Raw genomic sequence first — 23,948 nt, 5'->3', positions numbered from 1 at the left:
AGGTACTGAAACTTAAACCTGAACTGGAGGGAAAATTCCTCCTAAACAGCAGATCGAAAGCCAGCAGCCCAAATGGATCCCGGCAGGTCTCAATAATGAGAACACTAGGATGTGGGTCCAATTGAGATGGCCGGTGTCTGTCAATCTGCTGAGTGCGTGCCACATGTACAAGTGTAAAACTGAGGCTTGAGGCCCTTTGAAAAATACAATTAGACAAAAATATAAAGCCTCCCATGTGAGAATTTATAGAGAAAGAACCATAGTAAACCTGAGTGTTAGAAAAATTAACTATTAAAAAAACCAAAACAGAACTGTTAAAGGGATATCCAGTTCCACAATCGCTGGTCCATTTAACCTTACAAGGATTGAATCATTGCAATTATTGGATGGGTCTTGTGTGACTACACATATCCTGCTCCATGTCAATTCTGTACATATACCCAAGGCAGATCCTCAGTTTAGAGGACAGCAGCTGCCTCCTGTTCAGCACCTCTAGATGTCAGTAGAGGATAAGAATCGAAATAAACGTGGCTATAGCTGGTAATGATTGTAGCTGATCTATGGAGTTCTAAAGTTTGGCCAGTAGGTGTCACTGTTCAGAGGAAAGTGATTGTCAACTGTCCTGAACGAGAAGTATAATTAGTGAGCAAACCTCAATGTAAGACACCAAGTAAGATGATGGTATGAAGTAATAGACGAGATGCGGCAAAGGAAAGCTTTTCCAAAAATGTCAGGATAACCCTCTTCGTAATCTGTTTTATACCAAAGAAGAAACTGAGTTCTGTGTAAGAACAACATAAGGCATAATTGTAGCATGAAATGCAGGGGGTCCCGTGAACATAAGTCCCATATTTGCGTAAGGATCATTTTATTCCATGTCCTGTCGCGTTCTTCTGCGACCTCTCCTGGATGACGGCGTCTGCCACAATGGTGACAGGCGGTGAGCTGGAGCGGGTGAAGGGACAGCGGCAGGATCCATCAGACCCAATTTTATTAGGGTGTCATGACCCTCCTGGATATTAGTGACTACATAAGTGGAGCCATTGTGTGGTATTATCATTTTAAATGGAAACCCCCATTTGTAACGCACATGAGCTGATTGCAGAACAGCGGTGATATCTTTCATGCTGCGTCTCCTCTCAAGTGTGGCTTGTGATATGTCTGGGTAAATTTGTAATTTGTGACCGTCAATCAGGATGTTGGGGGTATTCCTTGCTGCCCTTAGGATCTCTTCCTTGGTGATAAAATCCTTCATTTACAAAATCACATCTTTTGGGGGCTTATCTGAAGGGGGCTTAGGTCGTAAAGCCCAGTGGATTCTGTCACACCTGAATTGAGATTCATTGGCATCTGGAAGTAATGACTTGAAGAGTCTGTTCACAGTGGGGACAAGGACAGTGTAGGACTCCGGAATGCCACGCAGCCTCAAATTATTTCTCCGGTTGCGATTATCCAAGTCCTCCACATGAGCCTGTAGTTGATCAAAGGCAGAACTGAGAGATTCATGGTCCCTGCTTAATTCCTTGTAGGCAAGGCAGAGTTTGTCATGCTTCATCTCAAGTCTATCAGTTCTCCCCCCAAGTGCAGAAATCTCCTGAGTGAGTGTGTTAGCTGTTTTATGCAGCTCTGACTGAAATTTGGTGATAAGTTTTGTGCACATAGCCTCCAGGCTATTGTCAAGGTCAGTCTTAGTTAATGGAGTAATGTACTCACTGTTTGAAGAGGGGGTAGCGATCGTTGCAGCCACCGGACCCGGAGAGGAGCTTCCCACATGTGCCTGGGGGGGCGGGCGGCGGCATCTTGGTCCATGTTCAGTTTTTCTCTTGCCCTGAGAAGGTAATGTGTTAGGGACTTCTGCGGCATCTCTTGTTTCTTTCTGCGGCTGGACGACATGCACAGAGGCTTTAGCTGCCAGGGGGTGATCAAATGGAGTTTGTTGGGTGAGTTTATTTGGCCCCTGTCGGCTTTATCTCGGCCGTAGCGAGCGGAGCTCCTGTTCTAAGCTGCCATCGGTCCCGCGCAGCGCATGCGCACCACCGGCACTACGTTAATTTAACTGGCAACGAATAAAATGTATGTAATGTTTTGTACTGTGTGTAGCGCTACCCCCATAGGAGCTGTTTGATTAAAAAGGTTCACCATGTGTGCAGCCAGGTGGGAGGCATTCTAGCCCAACAGCCAAGCAACAAGCATTTGTAATAGTCATTCGCAGTCAAAGAACAATCAATGGAATAGTTTTGTATTTATTAGGGGATTTTAACTTGGATGGGGTATGGGAAAAGTCCAGGACGCCATTAATTCATTAACTTTGTACAGTGAGGACTCTCACTTTAAGTAATCTCCAGACTGCTCAAGAGAAGCCTCTCTTATGTGACTCTCTTTGATAGCAAAACTTCACATACATCGCACACATTGAGTGTGATCCCTCCTGGGATCTCTGGAAACTAGGTGGGCCCTGTAGGTGGCTGTTTCTGTCCCTCTTCTGGTTATAGAAGTTTGAAACGAACAGATGCCCCACTTTCACTTGTCCTTGTTTCTAGGGGGGATGGTTACTCACAGTACAGCTCGCTGGGGTGCCTGTTCTTCACCAGCCTTAGGAATGCCAGCAGCCAGTCCTGACTGTTGCGCAGGAACAATGGTGGTCACCTCAACCACACATCCAGCCAGAGGCAGCACCCCCCCCCCCCCTTCCACCTGGGGGGCCCTCCTGGCTCAGTACTCCATCACTTCATCTCCATCTACCCACACAACTCCTCACATGGCAGGTCCTAGTAGTCTTTATGTAGTGCCTGTCCCATGCAAAGCAGTGGCTCACTTCCCTATGAGTCAGTCCCTGGGGAAACTATGTTGCTTTCTACCCAGGCTGCTGAGGGGGACCCAGCAAAGCCAGCCCACCTGGGTCTGCCCGCTCTACCAAAAATCAAAAAGATTAACTATTTACAGACACTAGTACCTGCAGTGTGCTACATGTATAACTGCTCAATGTTTTGTATCAAAACCTAATAAACTTTATTCTTTAAAAAAAAAATTCTGGTGGCAGAGTAAAGCTTTAACTGCATAGGTAAAAAAAAACACTGACAATCACTTTCTGTCTCCTGGGAATTAAAGGTTTCATAATAGTTTTTCTACAACACAGTGCTCATAAAATTAAAATAACTAAATACATAAATAAAAATGTCTGACAACGTAAACCTAAGGCCCCGTTCACATAGGGGCGATCCGACTTCGGGAGGCGACCACGACCTCGGAGCGGCCGCCACGGACTTCATAACATTGAAGTCTATGGCGGTCGCCTCCGGGTCGTCCCAAAGAAGCTCCGGACCCTTTTTCTAAGTCGGAGCGACTTGTGTCGCTCCTATTAGAACAGGTCCGCAGCTTCCCTATGGGAGGCGACCTACGGCGACCTGTGAGGCGACCAGTGTGAACTGGGACTAAAAAGTACTTTATATAGAAAAAAACAAAAAAACTAAATGGAATCTAATAATTTTAGTCTGTAACTATCAACATCCATATTATCCATACCTAATGTGTATTAAAAACCTATAGTACATACATTACAATCCTTCAAAGTGACTCAAAAATTAGCAAAATGCATTCAGTGCAGTCAAAAAAAAAAAAAAAAATGTTAATCCAGTGCAATCTAAAATGAGTGAAGATTGTATCTGTTGCAAACAATAGCAATCAGTAGTATCCAGCGAAAATTTACTATGTGCAAAGCTCATCGCAATCTGTGTGTTAGATATGCCCTTATTTGTGACCCCTGAAATGGTTAAACTCCCCAAACTTACTTGACCCTTATATTAAATAGCAAAAGAGTGCCTGTTCTGGAATAGACATTGTTTCGGATGGTGGGAGTTGGTATGGAAGCTATGGCACACCTTCATGCAGAAAGCATTCTTGAAGGGTTTGCTGATCTCTGGCTTCAAGCCTTATGGGCTGAGTGTAAGTTCCTACTGCTGAAATAGATGAAGGATGGGATTCCCCCAACCACTCCATGAACCTTCTGTGTTGAGGAGGGCACCCTCTGGCCAACCTTGGCATTAGACATATGAAGAGACAGCATTTGTCAAAGGATAACTTAGTCAAATAATCCTTCAATACAGCATCAGCATCCCAGCCACACAGCAAGAGTGCTATACACATCTGTACAGACATTAGTCCCTTGTGAGACACAGGTTTGAATGCTTATAATAAACAATCACAGCTAAGCAGCTAGTAAGTCCTAAGTGGCCATGGAGGTCCCTGAGGACATGGAAGAGACGTTGGCCTCACTGTACTGAGCTGGGGAAGATTACAATGATGACAACCCTATAACTATAGGGGTCCTAGATTCTAGATTACAGGAGTCAGTTAATTCTGGGTATACTGCCCCCAGAACCACGAGGGGAGGTCATCTATGGCACCAGGACTGTCCTTTGTGTGTCTTAAGCCCCGTACACGCCTACTGATCGTCGGCCGAACGATCGGCCGTCTTTTGTCCAGGGCTGTCGTGTCTGTTGAAAACTGCAAAAGACTGCACACTAATTTTGTCAGCCAACAACAGCCGACTGCAGAAGTGATGTCATGTGATGGTTAACTTTCCTTGTCTTTTTTCTTTTCTGAGCATGCCCAGTCTTGCTAATCTGCTGTCTGTCGGCCGAAATCTGTACTGACTGGCGAAAAATCGGCCGTTCTGGTGACGGCCAACAAATATTTTAATGCCTGCACGACAGATTCTAGAGTATCTATATCCAGAAGGATATAGATACTCTAGAGAGAGTTAAGAGAAGAGCTACTAAACTAGTACATGGATTGCAGGAAAAAACTTACCAGGAAAGGTTAAAGGACCTTAACATGTATAGCTTGGAAGAAAGAAGAGACAGAGGGGATATGATAGAAACTTTTAAATACATAAAGGGAATCAACTCGGTAAAGAAGGAGAGCATATTTAAAAAAAGAAAAATTACCACAAGAGGACACAGTTTTAAATTAGAGGGGCAAAGGTTTAAAAGTAATATGAGGAAGTATTACTTTACTGAGAGAGTAGTGGATGCATGGAATAACCTTCCTGCAGAAGTGGTAGCTGCAAATACAGTGAAGGAGTTTAAGCATGCATGGGATAGGCATAAGGCTATCCTTCATATAAGATAGGGCCAGGGACTATTCATAGGATTCAGATATATTGGGCAGACTAGATGGGCCAAATGGTTCTTATCTGCCGACACATTCTATGTTTCTATGTTTCTATGTTCGGCCGAAAATGCGCTGTCGGCTGTCGGAAGCATCATACTAACAAGCCTACAATCGGCCGATAGGTCGTCGGCCAAATATTTACGGCCGACAATCGGTACGTGTGTACGGGGCTTTAGCAAAGACATGCTGCATCTGAACAGTAGATTGCAACTGGTCCCAATGTGAGGCAAGGCTTCAGATACTCAGAAAATCAGGCAACTAATGCTGAAGAGGGTTTCTCTGAAGCCATTTGCCACTGTAGGCAGGGAGTGGAAACAGATCAGAAGTTTTAGATCTACAGTGCACGGTACTAGGGTTGCCACCTCATCCCTTTAAAACCAAACACATTAATTACACAGGTTCTGAGGCTAATTTAAGATAAGGCAGTGAGTATATTACCACCCTAATCAGCCACAGAACCTGTGTAATTAACGTGTGTTCAATTTTAACCGCTTGCCGACCGGCGCAAGTAAATTTACTGCGGCGGTCAGCCCCTGCCAGGCAGAGTGACGTTACGGACCTCCGGCGCGGTCACGGACCCCCCCCGCGCGTGTGACCGGCGGACTCAATGTCCGCCGCTCACTCGGCGATCGTCGGGGGAGAGGGAGAAAGGCAGGCAGCTAGTGTAAACAAGCTGCCTGTCATTCTCCTCGGTGTTAAAACACTGATCAGACAGATCTACTATGTAGATCTGTTGATCAGTGTCCTTTCACCTCAAGCCACAGCCAATCACAGTAGAAAGCACGCCCCTAGGGACACACACAGCCCCTCCCTCCCAAATAAAGTTAACCCCTTCACTACCAGTGTATTTTTACAGTAACAGTGCATATATATAGCACTGATTACTGTAGAAATGTCACTGGTAACCCCAAAAGTGTCAAAAATTTCAGTCAAGGGTCCGATCTGTCCGCCGCAATGTCGCAGTACCGCAAAAAAAAAAATCACAGATCGCCGCCATTACGCGTTAAAAAAAAAACAACAAAAATGACAAAAATCTTTCCCTTTGTTAGTAAACGCGATAACTTTTGCGCAAACCAATAAAAATACGCTTTTTGCGATTTTTTTTACCAAACATAGGTAGGATAAAACAAATTGGCTGAAAATGTTAAAAAATTTTGATTTTTACATTTTTTTGGGGGGGAATTTCATATAAAAAAAATGTGAAAAATATTGTTATTTTTGCAAAATTTACGCTCTTTTTTTGTTTATAGCGCAAAAAGTAAAAATCGCACAGGTGATCAAATACCACCAAAAGAAAGCTCTGTTTGTGGGAAAAAAAGGACGTCAAATTTGTTTAGGTACAGCGTTGCACGACCGCGCAATTGTCCGTTAAAGTCACGCAGTGCCGAATCGCAAAATACCCCCTGGTCGTTTAGCAGGAAAATCCTCCGGGGCTTAAGTGGTTAAAGGGATGAGGTGGCGACCCTACAGGATACTCTTCTTTTAAAATCCAGACTGGAATGCAGAGCAGATGACATCAGTGCCTTAGTCACCAAGCAAGTCTTCAGAGACAAGGTCACACCTGAAGCTTTGCATTACTGGAACTGGGCTGAACTGGACTCGGAAAGCACTACATAGCTAACTAAAAGCTTGTTTAAACTGGCTTCAAAATGTGGCATTGAACATGCTTAAAGCATTATGAATGCCAATCAAAGCAACGGTCACTAAATAAAATGGTTGTTGTACAGTCCTGTTTACATATTGTGTTTGCTTTACTTTTCTTTGATTTGCTTCAAAATTAAACCTCCTGTCGCTTTCTTGGTGCTTCAAAGAGTCTCCAAAGCAAGCCTCCATTGAAGTCTGACAAAAGCTCACTTACAGCACCTGAAGGTTTTGAGGTACTTTTATTCAGTGTTAGCTTTGCTTTGTAATGGAGGTATCAGCTATCCCAGGAAGCACTGGGAAAAAAAGCAAACTGAAAAATACGCCATTAGCAGTCACTTCTGGTTAATGTCTATACTGTTTATTCTGGGAGTGTCTGGTGCATACATCCTATCTGGTGTACAGCATGTAAAAGTAGGAAGTTGAGCGAGGTCTGGACTGGAGCAGAACAACTAGCAGATGGCACACGTAGTGTGCAACATAGGAACACTATGACAAAAAGTGAGTGGGGACCGGAGAGAGAGGAATGACCAGAAGAGGATCAGCAAGGTTAGGGAACCAGAGTAGGAGAAACTAGCAGATGTCACACATGGTCACCAAACCAGTGGATCAGCAGAACTGGGGTATACCACTGAGTTGGCGATCAACAGAGCTGGGGGTTACTACTAAGCGGGTGATCAGCAGAACTGGGGGGTACTACTGAGCAAGAGATCTGCTGAACGAAGGAACTTATAAAGCTAGGAACTTGCTGAACAGGGGTACTAATGAGCTTGGGATCTACTGAACAGGGTTACTAATGAGCTGGGGTTCTACTGGGCCCCTTGAAAATAAATAGAAAATCAACACACAGGGCATTTGCCAAGCTTCATCCAAGCATCACTGAAGCATCATTGAAGCCTCACAGAAGCATCAAAAACACATCAAAAAAGCATGTTGAAGCAGTAGGCACTTTAATGTGTGGTAAAGTTGAAGCAGGTGTAAATGAACCCTCACACAGGACACTTCGGTCTAAAAAGGACCACAGTGCCCTAGGGTCACATTCCAGGCTATCCCTCAAAGTCCAGTCCAGTGGGGCCTGAATATGGCCTCCAAAACATAGGCTGAAGAAACACCAATCCGGGAAACAGCTACATAGAGACCAGCCCAAGCAGAGGTGCAGTGAGGAATCTTGAATAAAGTCCCCAAGGAAGATACTCAACAAAGAAAGAAAGGCTAGCAAAAAAGTAGAATTTATACGAAAAGGCATAAAGCCTCCTATGACACTAGCAAAAACTGAAACACACTGGGTATAGAAGGGATTATATGCTGACCAGCTTACAATTTCTTTTTCCAGTGTCCTAACCTTGTGTCGATGGCAGTATAACCCAACTGTTTCTGAATTTCTGTGTCCCTCAATGAAGAAAAAAAAAAATACATATTCAGTACATTACACTATTGAATTTACAGTGTACCTTTACTTATAACGAAGCAAAGGTACTTCTAGTGCACAGTATAGTCAATACTGTATTACAGATGATATACTATATAGTAGTAAATTTAAAAAAATACAACAACCAGAAATGTTTGATAGGATTTAAATTACTTTTATTCTTAAAAGTTTATGGACTTTTTTCCACTGAAAATACTTTTTTTTTTTTTTTAAAGAAACCTGAAAATGTTAGGTATTTGCCTTTAATGCAGATCTATTGATTTCAATACTATCTGAGTCACTGCCTCAGAACAAATATGCTGGCTAGGTATTCTGAAGGTATCTCAGAAGGCAGAGGTTTGGTCAGCAAAGGCAGTCTGCTCAAATGAACAATTTGCTATTGTTATATTCCTATTATGGCAGTAGGTAAACAACTTAGATTTAAACATTCCATTACATTAGCTAAAACTAAATTTACTTAAATAAGAAATGGCTGTAAAAAACATTGTGCCATATCATGTCTTCTTCACATCACCAGCTTTCATAAGGGCTTTAATAGCACGAGCTCGCATTTCTAGTTCAAGCAGCTCAAGCTGTTGAGCTGATGGCTGTATGTCCTCGGGGAGTACAGCAACAGGTCCAGGGGGCGTCTCTTCAGCTATTGGCTCAGCTAGGCCAAGAATTTCATTAACACTTTTTTCAATGTCCATCACAAGGTCATCAGGCTCTCCGGTTACTTTTGTGGAGGTTGTGACAGGTGGGTCATGGCTACGTTCTTCAAAGCTTGCCCCTTCAATGTCACTATCGTAGGTATCTGCATTAATGCTAAGAGCATCATAGTCTTCTCCCTTTCCTGTAAAAAAAAAGGAAAGATATCCTGCTTCTTATCAGTTTCCAAACACCAGGCAGATTTTGAGATAATCTATATTCGAATTACAGTTTGACTTTTGAAATGTGAAAACATGGTTGAACGATGCAATGTGGACTATGGATGCAACTGCTGTATAAGAAAGACTAAACGATTAGATGTAATGAAGTGTAGGAGTAAAAAGACCGGAAAAGTGCAGATAGCCATAATCATTTCACAGAAAAAATAGAGATACTAGAAGAGCTAGAGTAGAAAAATGAATGTACAGTTAAGACTGTCAGTCAAGTCTAGGGGGCAACCAGACTGAAGGGTCAGCAAAAACAATCACCAGTGGTAATTTTTTTATGCATTCCTGTACATAAGTATGGGCGAGCAAAGGATGTATATCAACAAATAATTTATTCCAGGTACCCTGATAAAAGAAGGACTGCAAATACTATGAAGGTACAATCTCTTAAAAAAGTAAAAGTCCAATATATTAGTTAGAGTATGTACAGTAAATTGGGTGGTACTAAAGTCTAAAGGTTATTTAAAGTATAACTAAAAGGTAAAACATATTTTTTTCATTTTGGATGAAGTGGAGAGAGATTAGAACACCTATCAGTTTTTTTTGGTGTCTGTGCCCCCGTTAAGTAGATTCACCCTCTCTATTTGTCCTGTTTACTATTATCATTGAAAGTAAAAGAAATGCCACATTTTGGGTTGTCCCCAGAAGAGTAATAGAGGGGAAATGTTCCAATGGGGACACAAGTTCTAGTAACATGGGGGTCCCCAAGCAATTCCCTTAATTTGCAGATATTTCCTCCCACTTCCTCTTTGGCTATGGGACAGGAAGTGAAGGAAAATCATTGGGACATAGATAGCGAAAAAATATGTGACAGGGGTTATAACCCTCCCTTGCATCCAAAATGAAAAAAAAGTTTTACTTTAATGCATTCTCTGCAGCATATGCATTATGAATACATGATAAAAATTGCAGCGCTAAATAAATGAAGTTCAAAGTAAATCATTAACAAATAGGCCATATAATGCGTGAAAACTAAAAGTGCATAGTGACAGATGAAAAGAAACTCCATTGAAATAATATCCAAAGAAATGTGGTTGATGATAAATAACTTTTTTTTTTTGTTAAGAAAGAGAAGCACTACACATGGCATGTGCATTATGATAAGCTGTCATGTGAGCGAGTTGACTTATATATGTATAGTGCACTGGAGTGCCATGTACAGTGAATATGTTCTGCAATGCAATATTGTGAACGGACCCTTAAAGTCTAGACCAGAGATCCTCAAACTACGGCCCTCCAGCTGTTGCGAAACTACACATCCCATGAGGCATTGTAAAACTCTGACATTCACAGACATGACTAGGCATGATGGGAATTGAAGTTCCTGAACAACTGGAGGGCCATAGTTTGAAGATCTCTGGTCTAGACCATGTGTCCAATGAAGAGATTCAAATACAAAAAAACAAACACGGTTTGGCGGCTGAATATTAAGGAGGTAATACGTATGTGTGTATATATATATATATTTTTTTTTTTTTCTCCATTTATTTGTGGGGGGTTAGCTCAAATGGGGATCACCTTTCCTGGGAAAACACACACACACACATACATATACACACACATACATACACACACTGTACATATTTTTTTATTTATGTAGATTATAAACCTGTTTGTTACTTTTATTTCTTAAGAAACACTTTTAAAAGAAAACCGTTTGAACATCTATAAAGTTTGCTTTACAAAAGTTTGCTTTACAAAGTACATTTGAATGATGTGCTTTTAGCTTAATACATCAAACAGTAGATATTCTTGTCTTCTCCTCACCAAAGCTAAGCTCTGCTAATGTCAAAACATTATTTACATGCAGGAGATGACAGCCCTGATTATTCACTCACAGACATTTGAATAATTATTCCACCCATTTGTCAGCCCATCAGTATTATCAAGGTAAACATTATAAAATTAAACACTAGCAACATATAATTATTAGCTCATAAATCAGTACAACTTTTACTATCCTTGTGAAATCAGCATCTAAGACAGGACCGTGGTCAGTCACCTAACTGGTAATCATAAGCTGTGCTTATTTGTGTGCATCCTCCTATCCATTTTATTCTGCTCTTTTAATTATGAATAAAACCACACGCACATCATCTAACCATAATTATTTGCATAAACTGATAACTATTTCTCTGAAATGATGACATTTTCTGATTAGTTTGAAGCTTTCCAATACTGAAAGGCCTTCAGACACACCAGCAGCGGGTTTTTTTTTTTTGTTTTAACGCAATCAGGTAAAATGACCAAGTTAATGCAAACAGCCGCAATACTGAGAGTTTATTTTACTAATAGATATTTAAAGCTGCATTAAACCCAAAACCAAAGAATTATTAGATTGCCATTTCTTAGACCAGTTCTTAGATGTGATGGCTGCATTAGTTCTTTTTTTTTTTTTTGGCTTTTTTGCTTTTATTTTCTCCCTCCCCTGTGAACTTCAGCATTAAAATATCTTATCTCAGCCTTCCTCTCTAACTGAGCAAAGGCATACAATAAAGTCTGGAAATGTACAGCAAATTTTATTTGAAGAAAGTGACAGTTTTTGAGTCCAAAGAGAGGAGGAGAGATTCCAGTAAGGAAGTGGCTGGTCTGGGCTTCAATAAAACGGGAGCCTCCAACAAGAGGAAACAGGAGCAATGCTGGAGGCAATTTACAGCACACACCAATTTTGGTAGCATAATTATTAATGTGGAATGTATGTTATATTGTTAAAGAACATGAATGGTTATCCAACTGTTATAGGTAAAGTTCCGTTTTAACTTAATTTATTAGACAAACCATTAAACACTGACTGGGGTGCTTATAATGGTTCACTTATTTTCATTTATGTAAATGCTTTATTCCACAAGGAAAAAAGGATTCCGTAACTGCTTAAAAAGTGTTAGCTGGAGTTTTGCTTTAATTTGATAGTCAAGTCTATCCAAATCTGCAAGTACATCTACAGTTAAATCCATATATAATTTAGACACAAGTACAATTTTTAGGAACTGCAACCAATTTTATACACAGTCCCCCCATTTTCAGGAGCTCAAATGTAACTGGACAAATTAATATAATCATAAATAAAATTAGGATTTTTATTACAGCTTACCTGTAAAATCCTTTTCTTGGAGTACATCATGGGACACAGAGCTGGAAATAATTACTATTTGGGTTATACGCTAACTTCAGGTGAATGGACACTGGCAACCAATTAAGCAGGAAGTTCCTCCTATATAACCCCTCCCATACAGGAAGAACATCAGTTTTTGAAGCAAGTAATAAAAGATCCCAGAAAAGAGGGGAGGGAGCTCTGTGTCCCGTGATGTACTCCAAGGAAAGGATTTTACAGGTAAGCTGTAATAAAAATCCTAATTTCTTTATCGTACATCGTGCAGATCTGGGCCAAGATACTTGATGGTGAACTGCCCATGAAGCACTTACCCTTCTGGAAGAGTGGGCCTTTATGCTACAAGGCGGAACCTTACCTTTCAAGCCATAAGCTTGAGAAATGAGCGGCCAAATCCACCCAGAAATAGTGGAAGAAGTTGCCGCTTGGCCTTTATTAGGCCCATCCAGCAGAATAAAGAAAGCGTCAGTATTACGAATGTGCTGACCTGGTTAAATAGACTTTAACGGCACAAACAACGTCAAGAGAATGTAACCACCTTTCCTCAGTAGACTGAGAATTAGGGAAAAAAAAAGGAAGGCAGAACAATGTCCTGGTTCAAGTGAAAACCAGAAACTACCTTAGGGAGAAAAACAGGATGAGGATGAAAAAACTACCTATCCTGATACAGATTTAGAAAAAAGGTTCTTTACATGAAAGAGACACTATCTCCGATACCCTTCTAGCTGAGGTAATAGCGACCAAAAAAGACCAGCTTTCTCAATAAGAGTAGCAAGGGTATATGCCTGATAGGCTCAAAGGGCTGCTTCTGCAGGACCGTGAGAACCAGATTCAAGTCCCAAGGACATAGGGGTGGATTAACTGTCAGAACCATACGAATCACACCTTGCAAAAGAGGGTCCGAACCAAGCCTGCGTAGCCAACGGTCTCTGGAAAAAAATTGAGAAGGCAGAGACTTGTCCTTTAAGGATTCCTAATGCCAATTTCAATAGACCCCTTACATAGTTACATAGTTACATAGTTAGTGAGGTTGAAAAAAGACATCAGTCCATCCAATTCAACCTATGATGTGTGTGTGTTTGCTTTTAACCGTACATTGTATACCCCTGTATGTTGTGGTCTTTAAGGTGTCCATCTAATAGTTTTTTGAAACTATCAATGCTCCCTGCTGATACAACTGCTTGTGGAAGAGAATTCCATATCCTTACCGCTCTTACAGTGAAGAACCCCTTACGCACTTTAAGGTTAAACCGCCTTTCCTCAAGTTTTAGTGAGTGGCCACCCCTAACTGAAGAAAAGCAAGAATCCTTCCAATGACATACCTTTTAGGATGCCATTTCTTGTATTCACACCAAGAGATATAGGCTTTCCAAACCCTATAATAGATTTTCCTAAAAACAGGCTTCCTGGCATTGACCAATGTGGCCAGAGCCGAAGCAGAGACCCTCTGATCTCTAAAAATTCTGGTTTAATAGCCAGACCGTCAATTTCAATGACCATAAAGCAGGGTGGAAAATAGGAGCTTGAGATAGTAGATCCGGACGACATGGTAGCAACCATGGTTTCCCCACTGCTAACTTTATGACTTCTGCGAACCCAGACCTTCTGAGCCACGCTGGGGGCACCCAGATCACTGGTTTCCCCTCCACCTGTATCCTGTTCAGCAGCCGATGTAGAAGCTGAACTGGAGGAAATGCATAAACCAGGTTGAACCATGACCAAGGGGTGACCAGAGCATCCATTGCGACTGCAATCGGATCCCCGGACCTGGAAACAAAGTTGTGCACCTTGTTGTTGAACCTGGATGCCAATAGATCTACATCAGGAGCACCCCAACGTAGACAGATCAGTTGAAACACTTCAGGGTGTAGGGACCATTCCCCTGGACACAGCTGCTGGCGACTTAGAAAGTCCGCCTGCCAATTGTCCACCCCTGTAATGAACACTGCTGATAGACATGGCACATACCTCTCTGCCTCTGATAGGATATGGTTCACTTCCTTCTGAACCGACTGGCTTCTGGTGCCGCCCTGGTGGAAGATATAAGCCACCAGGGCTGAGTTGTCCGACTGAATCCTAACAGGACATCCCTGTAAGCTGGTTGTCCAATAATTCAGTGCCAAATGGGCAGCTCGTATTTCCAGAATAATGATGGGTAAAAATCTTTTCTGTCCGAGACCATGTTCCCTGGGCAACAGACCCTCCAGGATAGCAGCCCAGCTCAGCAGGCTGGCGTCTGTGGTTACCACCTTCCAGGCTACCGGCAGAAAAAATATTTACCTTGATCGAATTGGTGGGAACCAGCCACCAGATCAGATCCTGCCTTACCCTTGGGGAAGGAACAATGGGCAATCCAAAGCTTGAACCTTCTTGTTCCAAGCTGAAATAATACTGTTCTGAAACAGTCTGGAGTCGAACATAAGGAATCGCCTCGAAGGAGGCCATTTTGCCCAGTAACCTTATACACAGCAGGATGGAGGGAAACTTCTTCCCTCTTACGAACCAGACTAGCTTCCTTAGAGCTAGAACATTCTTCGATGGCAAGAAACTTTGCCTGAGCGATGTCTAGGCCTAAACCTAGATATTTTAGGACCTGAACAGGCCTTAGGGCCGACTTTCTGTTTATAGCCCAACCCAGACTCTCTATGTACTGGATTGTAAGGAACACAAATTGTGTCAGACCTGAGTTTGAATGATTCTTGAGCAGTAGGTCATCCAGGTATCCTACTATAGAGATGCCTTGGGCCCTTAAAGAAGCCAACACCGGCGCCAGAACCTTTGTGAACACACGAGAAGCTGTAGCAAGGCCGAAAAACAGGGCCACAAACTGGAAATGGCACTGTCACACTGGGAAATGCAGAACCTTTGATGAGGCCTAAAGATTGGCAAAAGTCGATATGCATCCTTGATATCTATAAAGGCCATAAAGTTTCTTCTTCCTAGAGAGGCTACCACCGAACGGATTGATTCCATGCGAATATATATATATATATATATATATATATATATATATATATATACACATACACACACACACACACACATACACATACATACAGTATCTCACAACATTGAGTACACCCCTCACATTTTTATAGACATTTTATTATATCTTTTTATCTTTTCATGTGACAACACTGAAGAAATAACACTTTGCTACAATGTAAAGTAGTGAGAGTACAGCTTGAATAACAGTGTAAATTTGCTGTTCCCTCAAAATAACTCAACACACAGCCATTAACGTATAAAACGCTGGTAACAAAAGTGAGAACACCCTAAGGGGAAATGTCCAAATTGGGCCCAAAGTGTCAATATTTTGTGCGGCCACAATTTTTTTCCAGCAGTGCCTTAACGCTCTTGGGCATGAAGTTAATCAGAGCTTCACAGGTTGCCACTGGAGTCCTCTTCCACTCCTCCATGACGACATCACGGAGCTGGTGGATGTTAGAGTCCTTGCCCTCCTCCACCTTCCCTTTGAGGATGCCCCACAGATGCTCAATAGGGTTTAGGTCTGGAGACATGCTTGGCCAGTCCATCACCCTTACCCTCAGCTTCTTTAGCAAGGCAGTGGTCGTCTTGGAGATGTGTTTGGAGTCGTTATGTTGGAATACTGCCCTGTGGCCCTGCTTGTCTTCAGCAAACTGTTTGCAGGCTTTCTTGTGCATGATCTTTGGAAGAGGCTTCCTTCTGGGACTACAGCCATGCAGACCAATTTAATGCAGTGTGTGGCGTATGGTCTGAGCACCGACAGGCTTACCCCCCCAACCCCTTCAACCTTTGCAGCAATGCTGGCAGCGCTCATACATCTATTTCCCAAAGACATCCTCTGGATACGACGCTGAGCAATTGCACTCAACTTCTTTGGTCGACCATGGCGAGGCCTGTTCTGAGTGGAACCTGTCCTGTTAAACCGTCGTATAGTCTTGGCCACTGTGCTGCAGCTCAGTTTCAGGGTCTTGGCAATCTTATTATAGCCTAGGCCATCTTTACGTAGAGCAACAATTCTTTTTTCAGATTCTCAGAGAGTTATTTTCCATGAGGTGCCATGTTGAACTTCCAGTGACCAGTATGAGAGAGTGATAACATCAAATTTAACACATCTGCTCACCAATTCACACCAGGGACCTTGTAACACTAACGAGTCACATGACAACAGGGAGGGAAAATGGCTAATTTGGCCCAATTTGGGCATTTTCACTTAGGGGGTGTACTCACTTTTGTTGCCAGCGGTTTAGACATTAACGGCTGTGTGTCGAGTTATTTTGAGGGGACAGCAATTTTACACTGTTATACAAGCTATACACTCACTACTTTACTTACATTGTAGCAAAGATATAATAAAATATTTACAAAAATGTGAGGGGTGTACTCACTTTTGTGAGATACTGTATGCATATCGCTATCATGTCTCCTTTCAAGCGTCTCTTCTCCAGGGAAAATAATATGAATGAAATACAATAAATGATGTCTTCTTAAGTGCTTGTATGCAGCTTTATGTAAAATTTACTGGTATTTTAATATCAGCTTTCAAATATCTGGTTGCAAAGATGGAGGCCATCTAAGTATGTAAAAATCCAACCAGATGTCTCCTCCCTCTGCCTGTGCTACACAGATGAACTTTATATTTTGTCTCCTGGATTATGATACAGATAAGTTTCCTTCACATAAAAGAAGCTTCATATATTGGAGGTAAACAACCTGCTGAACATAATGCAGAGAAGCTTTTTAAAAAGTTATGTTTAACCGCTTGCCGACTGCTCACAGTATATTTACTGCGGCAGTCAGCCCCTCACAGGCAGAGTGACGTAGGTCTACGTCGCTCGCCTGTGAGGCTCTGGGGAGCGAGCGCGCGCCTGCGGAGGCGCGCTCCTGCGCGGTCACGGACCCCCCCCCCGCGTGTGACCAGCGGACCCGATGTCCGCCGGTCACTCGGCGATCGGCGGGGGAGAGGGAGAATGTCAGGCAGCTTGTGTAAACAAGCCACTTGTCATTCTCCTCGGTGTAAAGACACTGATCACACGGATCTACTATGTAGATCCATTGATCAGTGTCCTTACAGCTCAAGCCACAGCCAATCACAGTAGAAAGCACGCCCCTAGGGACACACACAGCCCCTCCCTCCCAAATAAAGTTAACCCCTTCACTACCAGTGTATTTTTACAGTAACAGTGCATATATATAGCACTGATTACTGTAGAAATGTCACTGGTAACCCCAAAAGTGTCAAAAATGTCAGTCAAGGGTCCGATCTGTCTGCCCCAATGCCGCAGTACCGCAAAAAAAAAAAAAAAAAAAATCGCAGATCGCCGCCATTACACGTTAAAAAAAAAACAACAAAAATGACAAAAATCTTTCCCTTTGTTAGTAAACGCGATAACTTTTGCGCAAACCAATTAAAATACGCTTTTTGCGATTTTTTTTTTACCAAACATAGGTAGCATAAAACAAATTGGCTGAAAATTTAAAAAAATTTTGATTTTTACATTTTTTTTGGGGAATTTCATATAAAAAAATGTGAAAAATATTGTTATTTTTGCAAAATGTACGCTCTTTTTTTGTTTATAGCGCAAAAAGTAAAAATCGCATGGGTGATCAAATACCACCAAAAGAAAGCTCTGTTTGTGGGAAAAAAAGGACGTCAAATTCGTTTAGGTACAGCGTCGCACGACCGCGCAATTGTCCGTTAAAGTCACGCAGTGCCGAATCGCAAAATACCCCCTGGTCGTTTAGCAGGAAAATCCTCCGGGGCATAAGTGGTTAACTGCACATGCAAAAGAAAGGACTACCCGGAGCATGAGTCCAAGAAACTTCTCAAACACAGAGAAATAAAGTTCCTTCTTGAAAAGACAGGGAATATATGTGAAAGTGATACCGCGAAAATTATAAAAAGACGAGAAAGTACAACACATTGCTGTCTTTGCTTGTAAGTCAGTAATAGTGAGAGTGGCTTCTGCCGCAGGATATAATAGTGCTATGTAAAGTATGTTGAAATAAGTGAACAAATGTCATCCTTGGACCCCTGAAAGATAGTGTTTACATTCTAATCTAAAACTACGTTCCTTTTTCTGCTCACACATACACACACATACATAATAAATTGATGAAGTAGCTCTACATACCCGCTTTTGCATCCATGTCGTCCACACTGTCCCTTAAGGAAGATGTTAAATCATTATCATGTCTGTAAAAGAATATGTACTTGATAAATATCACACAATATGTACTGAATATACACCATATATACTGAATCCTTTTTTTTCATTCTTTTAATAGTGTGTTCTGGCAAAATTGCACATGCACCCGCACAACACAAAATAGGCAATATTAAGCTATCAGTTAAAATGTAAAAAAATCCACGCTCGGTTATATAACACAAGATAGCAGCAGCCACTTGATTAACTGATACCAGTTAGTGAACAAAATAAACAAATTAGAAGCAGCGCTAAAAATGATTAGGACAACACAAATATATAATATTAAGGGAGTGGCCTGGAGGTGACCACATCACGCATGCCTAGCCGCTACCCAGCGGTCGTGTACAAGCCTACAACTTACTGGAAGTCCTATCCATGTTATATTGTATCTGTGCTGAACACAAGCCGTGTGGAGGCATTTTTTTCTACTTTTGATAAAAGTTTGAATAATTGATAAGCTTCACTATGGAAATCTATTCTTTTTAAATTTTTGAGTCACATACTTGGATTCATGCCAGTTGACCATCACTCCTCATTGGATGATTAGCTTTCCATGTTATATGTTGGGCACATATGACCCTTATCATTTCTGGGCCTTCATATCCGGTAAGAGGTGTATGCCAAGAGGGTGTTGATCCCCCTTTCATTTGCATCACCCAGTGCTCTTTTTGGATGGTTGATTTAACTAGGGATCGACCGATTATCGGCAACACTGATATATCGGGGGCTGATATGCACTTTCCCCGATATATCGAAATCGGCCTTTGGATTTACCGATATTGCCGATATTTCGGGAAAGTGCTTGTACCGGGGTGATGCCTGCAGCTAGAGGAATCGCCCCAGTACTGGTGTCCATAGCCGTCGGTCGGCTGACTTGTAATGACAACCGATGAGGCTGAGAAGCCGCTCGACTGTCATTACAAGGAGCGGGAGGGGATGTCCCCCCCCCTTACGCCGCCTTCCGTGGCTAGCCCGGGTCTCTCGTCTCACCGGGAGTCCCGGGCATCCTACCTTCCACTGCGTCTCAATGTAAAAAACCCAGAAGTAATGTCATGACATCACTTCCGGGTACTCGCCGCCAAATTAAAAAAACTGACAGCATTCAAAACAGCCAAACGTGGCGTTTTGAATGCTTTTCGGTGCCGAGGAGGGGTTTAGGGTCTTTTATACCCCCAAGATCCCTCCACAAGAGTACCTTTAGAAAAAACTAATTAAAAAAAAATATTTTTTTACATGACCGAAAATAATCGGCAGATATCGGCCGATACTGATATCCGATGACCAAAATATCGGTATCGGCATTACAAAAACTATATCGGTCGATCACTAGATTTAACAAATCTAAGGATTGTTCACTATTTATGGACTGATTTGTGCTTTCTCACAAGTTGTTTATATGCACATTATATATATGTATGTTTGCAAGTCCTATGATTCTTTATGCATTTTTAAGGATGTTATTTAAGGATGTTATTTAGGCACCAATTGCACTTTAATATTATCCATTTGTGTTAATACCAATGGAACTAAATGTAAAGTGTTACGCAAGCTCATTTTAGAATCAAGATAAAACATACACATCAAAACATACTGTAGATCCAGTTTTCTCCACTTTCATCATTAATTCATCTTTTATACTCAAATTCCTCATAAGATATTTACATGTAGAGGTGGATTTTTGATCTCACTGTAACGATCAACCTGAGAACTGTAGAAAAGCCCTTGACAATTATTCCCAGAGGGGGCAGCATATCGTTTTTGGTAAGTTTTAAAGTTTTTACAATAGGAGGCTGCTTCTCAGTGTGACATGGATTTGTGCGGTTAGGTATCAGGTTGTAAACATTACAAAGGATTTTATAGAATCACACAAATGCAACACTACCAAAAGTCTACAATCGTTTGCTATACCTAACAGCAGACTAAGCAAGTGAAATAGCCAGTCTAATAAAAATGAATACACTGCAAGTTCTTATACAAGAAGCACCTTTACCTTTACTGAGGATTACAAAAAACGAATGGAGACCTAAACCTTTTTAGTGATTAAATATATTCTTGTAATATGGGACACTAATCCACACTACTACTACCATCCTTCTTAGCCAAACATCTAGACCAATCTATTGATAATCTGACTTTACTTCAGACATAATCAATTGGAAATTTCTAATAGACATACATGAGATATGCCATAACTGAGAGAAACTATCCTAACGTGTGTAACGCAACAATGTAAAATTGCATCTTTTACTATGATAGTTCTATAATTACGATGCAAGACATTGTATTCTTGATAAAACACATTCCTAACCTAATAATGTTTATGCCATTACCCCTTTTATTTTTATTATTTTTAATTTTCTTTGAATTTATACTATACTATAACTTGTATGTTTTCATTCTAATCTTCAATAAACATTTATTAAGAAAAAAAAAAAAAAGAGATAGTACAGTATGCACAAAGCAGTGCTGCTGTTAAAGCATTACAGGCTCTAGAGATCTGAAGAGACGGTTATTTGGCTGTAGAACGTTTTTATCATTTGCTAAATATTATATAGGATTTTAAATTAATTCATAGAATCTGCACTGCTCAATTTTATATAATACATTGCATTTTCTTGGTGTCTGCTTTGAGTCGAGCTTCTGAGGCAGTAATATGTAGCACGCCTTTTTCCAACAAACACTTTTGAGCTTCGCCATTACAAGGACCATCATTTCTGTAACAGGAAAAATAGGCAATAACTTGTACAAGATGTTATTACTTGCACACAAACTGAGATGGAATAGGGGAAACATGACCATCTGCTTTTCGGGTCCCTGGAGTGCTATTTTCTGCACACTATTCCATACTTTAAAGCTTGCTGTAGGCCTATAATTTACAGCATAGCAGAATAAACAGATACTAATAAAAGCAAGTCTTCTAGAGCCATCTACTGTCAGATGAAAACAGTGCAGCATAATAGTACCATAAAAAATAATCATCTCTTGTTTAAAAAATAAACTCGTAAACTAGAAAAGGTAACATTGCCTATAAAATAGGTTGCTTCTTAGGTATAGTAAAGGAAGGAACCTTTAGTCACCCGACTGAATACACCTAGACTTTTGAACATACTAAAATTCCTTTTAGGACACCTATTGAGATTATTCACAGCACTGTGGGGGGATATTTATACTATTTGAAATCATCTTGGGCTGTAAACTCCAAAAGATGTGGTGTTGCCACCAATATGTCCAGTCCATCAATTGAAACAGATCACAGAAAAAAAAAAAGATGAAAAATGACAAGAGGGGAAGGGGCCACAACAAAAAGACAGAGGGCTCTATTCAATTATGCAATTCTTAGAGTTAATGTAAGAAAAAAAATCATGTTCTGCTGAAAACAGGTCAATAAAACAGTTAACCAGTTTTTTTTTTTGTACCAGGATCCGTCAACGTTTTAGGGATAAAAACCCCCATGCAGATAAAAGAGTAAGGGTCTACAATTTTTAAATCAGTACATTATAGCTGCAAGAAAACCTTAGGCCCCTTTCACACTTGCGGACCATTCAGATCCGCCTGTCAAGTTTTTCAGGCGGATCTGAACGGATGTCCAATGCATCTCTATGGGGCTTCGGATATCAGCGGAGACATGTCCGCTGACATCCGATCCGATCCTTTCCGTCAAATCTGGACGGATGGAAACCCTATTTTCCATCAGTCTGGCAGATTGGATCGGATGAGAACGGACAGGCGGTCCGTTCTTATCCGATTCCCCCATAGAGAAGAGCGGGGATCTGACACCTCCGTCTCTGCACACAGAGCCAAGACGGAGCTGTCATCCGCCTGCTCAGTGGGGGATCGGCGGATCGATCCCCCGCTGAGCAGCACGGCTCCGTCGCCGGAACGGAGCCGTGTGAAAGGGGCCTTTAATGTTTTTTGCTGTACAGCTCTTCAGTCATGAGCCTTAGGACCAAGGCTTTCTTGCTGCTGTAGTGTTCTGATTTAAATACAGCCTCCCAGTGCCCTTCTCTTTTTGTGGGCTCTACTTTTGTACGTGTATTGGGTATACAGCTTGGCAAAGCTAGAGAGCTGTTGATCAGGACAGAGTATAGTTTCAAGCCAATCCTCTTGTGAGATTGGTATCGGTTTGCATTTCTAGGCTTTAAAGGAAACTTTTAGTGAATAATGCTGTAGGCCAACAGCAAGCACTTTAATGGTGTCTACACTTTGCTAAACTGTCTCCCTAGAACCCCATGAAAGGCTGCACTTTGGTGTATGGAGAAAATAGACAAAGCAGGGACTATTGGTGATAGAGGTGTTAGACAGTACAAGAGAGGAAAGGAGGAGGTGGAACTACCAGAAAAAAAAGAAAATGCAATAAAAAGGGCAGAAAAGATTAATTTATACACACTGGCTGCTAAGACCTGCTCTGAAGTTAGTACATCCTTCCTCTTCTGCTGCGGAGTCTACTCCATGGTCACCTAAAACAAAGAGAAAATACACAATTTTGTAATAAAAAAGAAACCAGTATTAAAAATAAATGCTCTCAAAGATCAGCTAAAAACACTAAAAATACACATCCCACGTCAGGAGACAAGCACCACCATCCACTGCTCAATGGCTACATCCCAGATTAGCTGAAATATTTACAAAACTATCAAACCTCAGACAGCAGCCCTAAAGATCAAGAATATGAAGGCTGCCACTGTCAACTTCCTTCTGAGAATGGTAGCAGCTTGGCTATCTCAGGCCTCAGTATTTTATGAGCAACTAACCTGTAAAGAACCAATGAAAGTTGGAGCACATTTGGAACTTCTGATTTAAAAAACTTGTTACAGGTGGGGCGTGGCTTGGACATGGCGGTGTGAGGTCGCTTTTGCATGGTGCTCCCGCTCCTTGTCCTCCCTTCTCGGCACCTACATCTCTCTCCTAGCTACTATGAGCGTCCACAGAAAGAGAAAGACCAAGTCTTCATCCGCATCGTGCTCCAGGAAGGCTACAACTACCCCCATCCGCTCCTTTTTCTCGGACTCGGCGAGCCCGTCATCCGCGGCCTTGTCCCTAACTCCGGGGGGCGGCCTGGGACCCGCGGCTCCTTCTCTGCCGGGAATGAGCTCCTCACCTCTGCATCCCGCCTGCACTATGGCCACCGCCGGATCGTTGCCTGCTTCTCAACCCTCTCCCGCAGTCCAGATAGGAGACAACTCCGAGCTGTGGGCTCTCCTGCGGGCTCTACCCACTAGAGCGGACATGGAAGCCATTGTGGCGCAAGTAGCAGAGCAGCATAGGAAGGACTTTCAACACCTGAGTGGAGAGGTGGCTCAGCTGGACGGGCGCATTTCGGCCGGGGAAGCGGCGATGGGTGACCTTCAGACCAGGGTACTTGCCCTGGAGCAAGCCCGTGCCTCGCATGACGAGACCCTCGCCGCCCACCAGCTCAGGATGGAGGACTTCGAAAACCGGAGCCGCCGTAATAACCTGCGGCTCCGGGGCATCCCGGAGGCTACTGGCTA

General features: G+C 42.0%; 2 protein-coding genes across 2 annotated transcripts in view; one reads left to right on the top strand and one right to left on the bottom strand.

Annotated features, from left to right (window-relative positions):
- GEMIN7 (gem nuclear organelle associated protein 7) overlaps nucleotides 1-23,948 on the top strand; it is a 373,647-nt gene that overhangs the window by 310,429 nt on the left and 39,270 nt on the right. The window lies entirely within an intron of this gene.
- CAAP1 (caspase activity and apoptosis inhibitor 1) overlaps nucleotides 8,634-23,948 on the bottom strand; it is a 46,020-nt gene continuing 30,705 nt past the window's right edge. Inside the window, exons 4-6 of the mRNA XM_082247079.1 lie at nucleotides 22,847-22,916; nucleotides 18,385-18,446; nucleotides 8,634-9,074 (exon numbers count right to left, since the gene is read on the bottom strand). Of these exons, the coding sequence (XP_082103205.1) occupies nucleotides 8,737-9,074; nucleotides 18,385-18,446; nucleotides 22,847-22,916 (470 nt within the window). The 3' untranslated portion in view covers nucleotides 8,634-8,736. The remainder of the gene's footprint in view (nucleotides 9,075-18,384; nucleotides 18,447-22,846; nucleotides 22,917-23,948) is intronic.

The sequence above is a fragment of the Pelophylax lessonae genome (genome assembly GCF_965119305.1).
Source record: "Pelophylax lessonae genome assembly, chromosome: 1".
In the NCBI taxonomy this organism is placed as follows: domain Eukaryota; kingdom Metazoa; phylum Chordata; class Amphibia; order Anura; family Ranidae; genus Pelophylax; species Pelophylax lessonae.
This window is presented reverse-complemented; position numbering and strand designations above follow the sequence as displayed.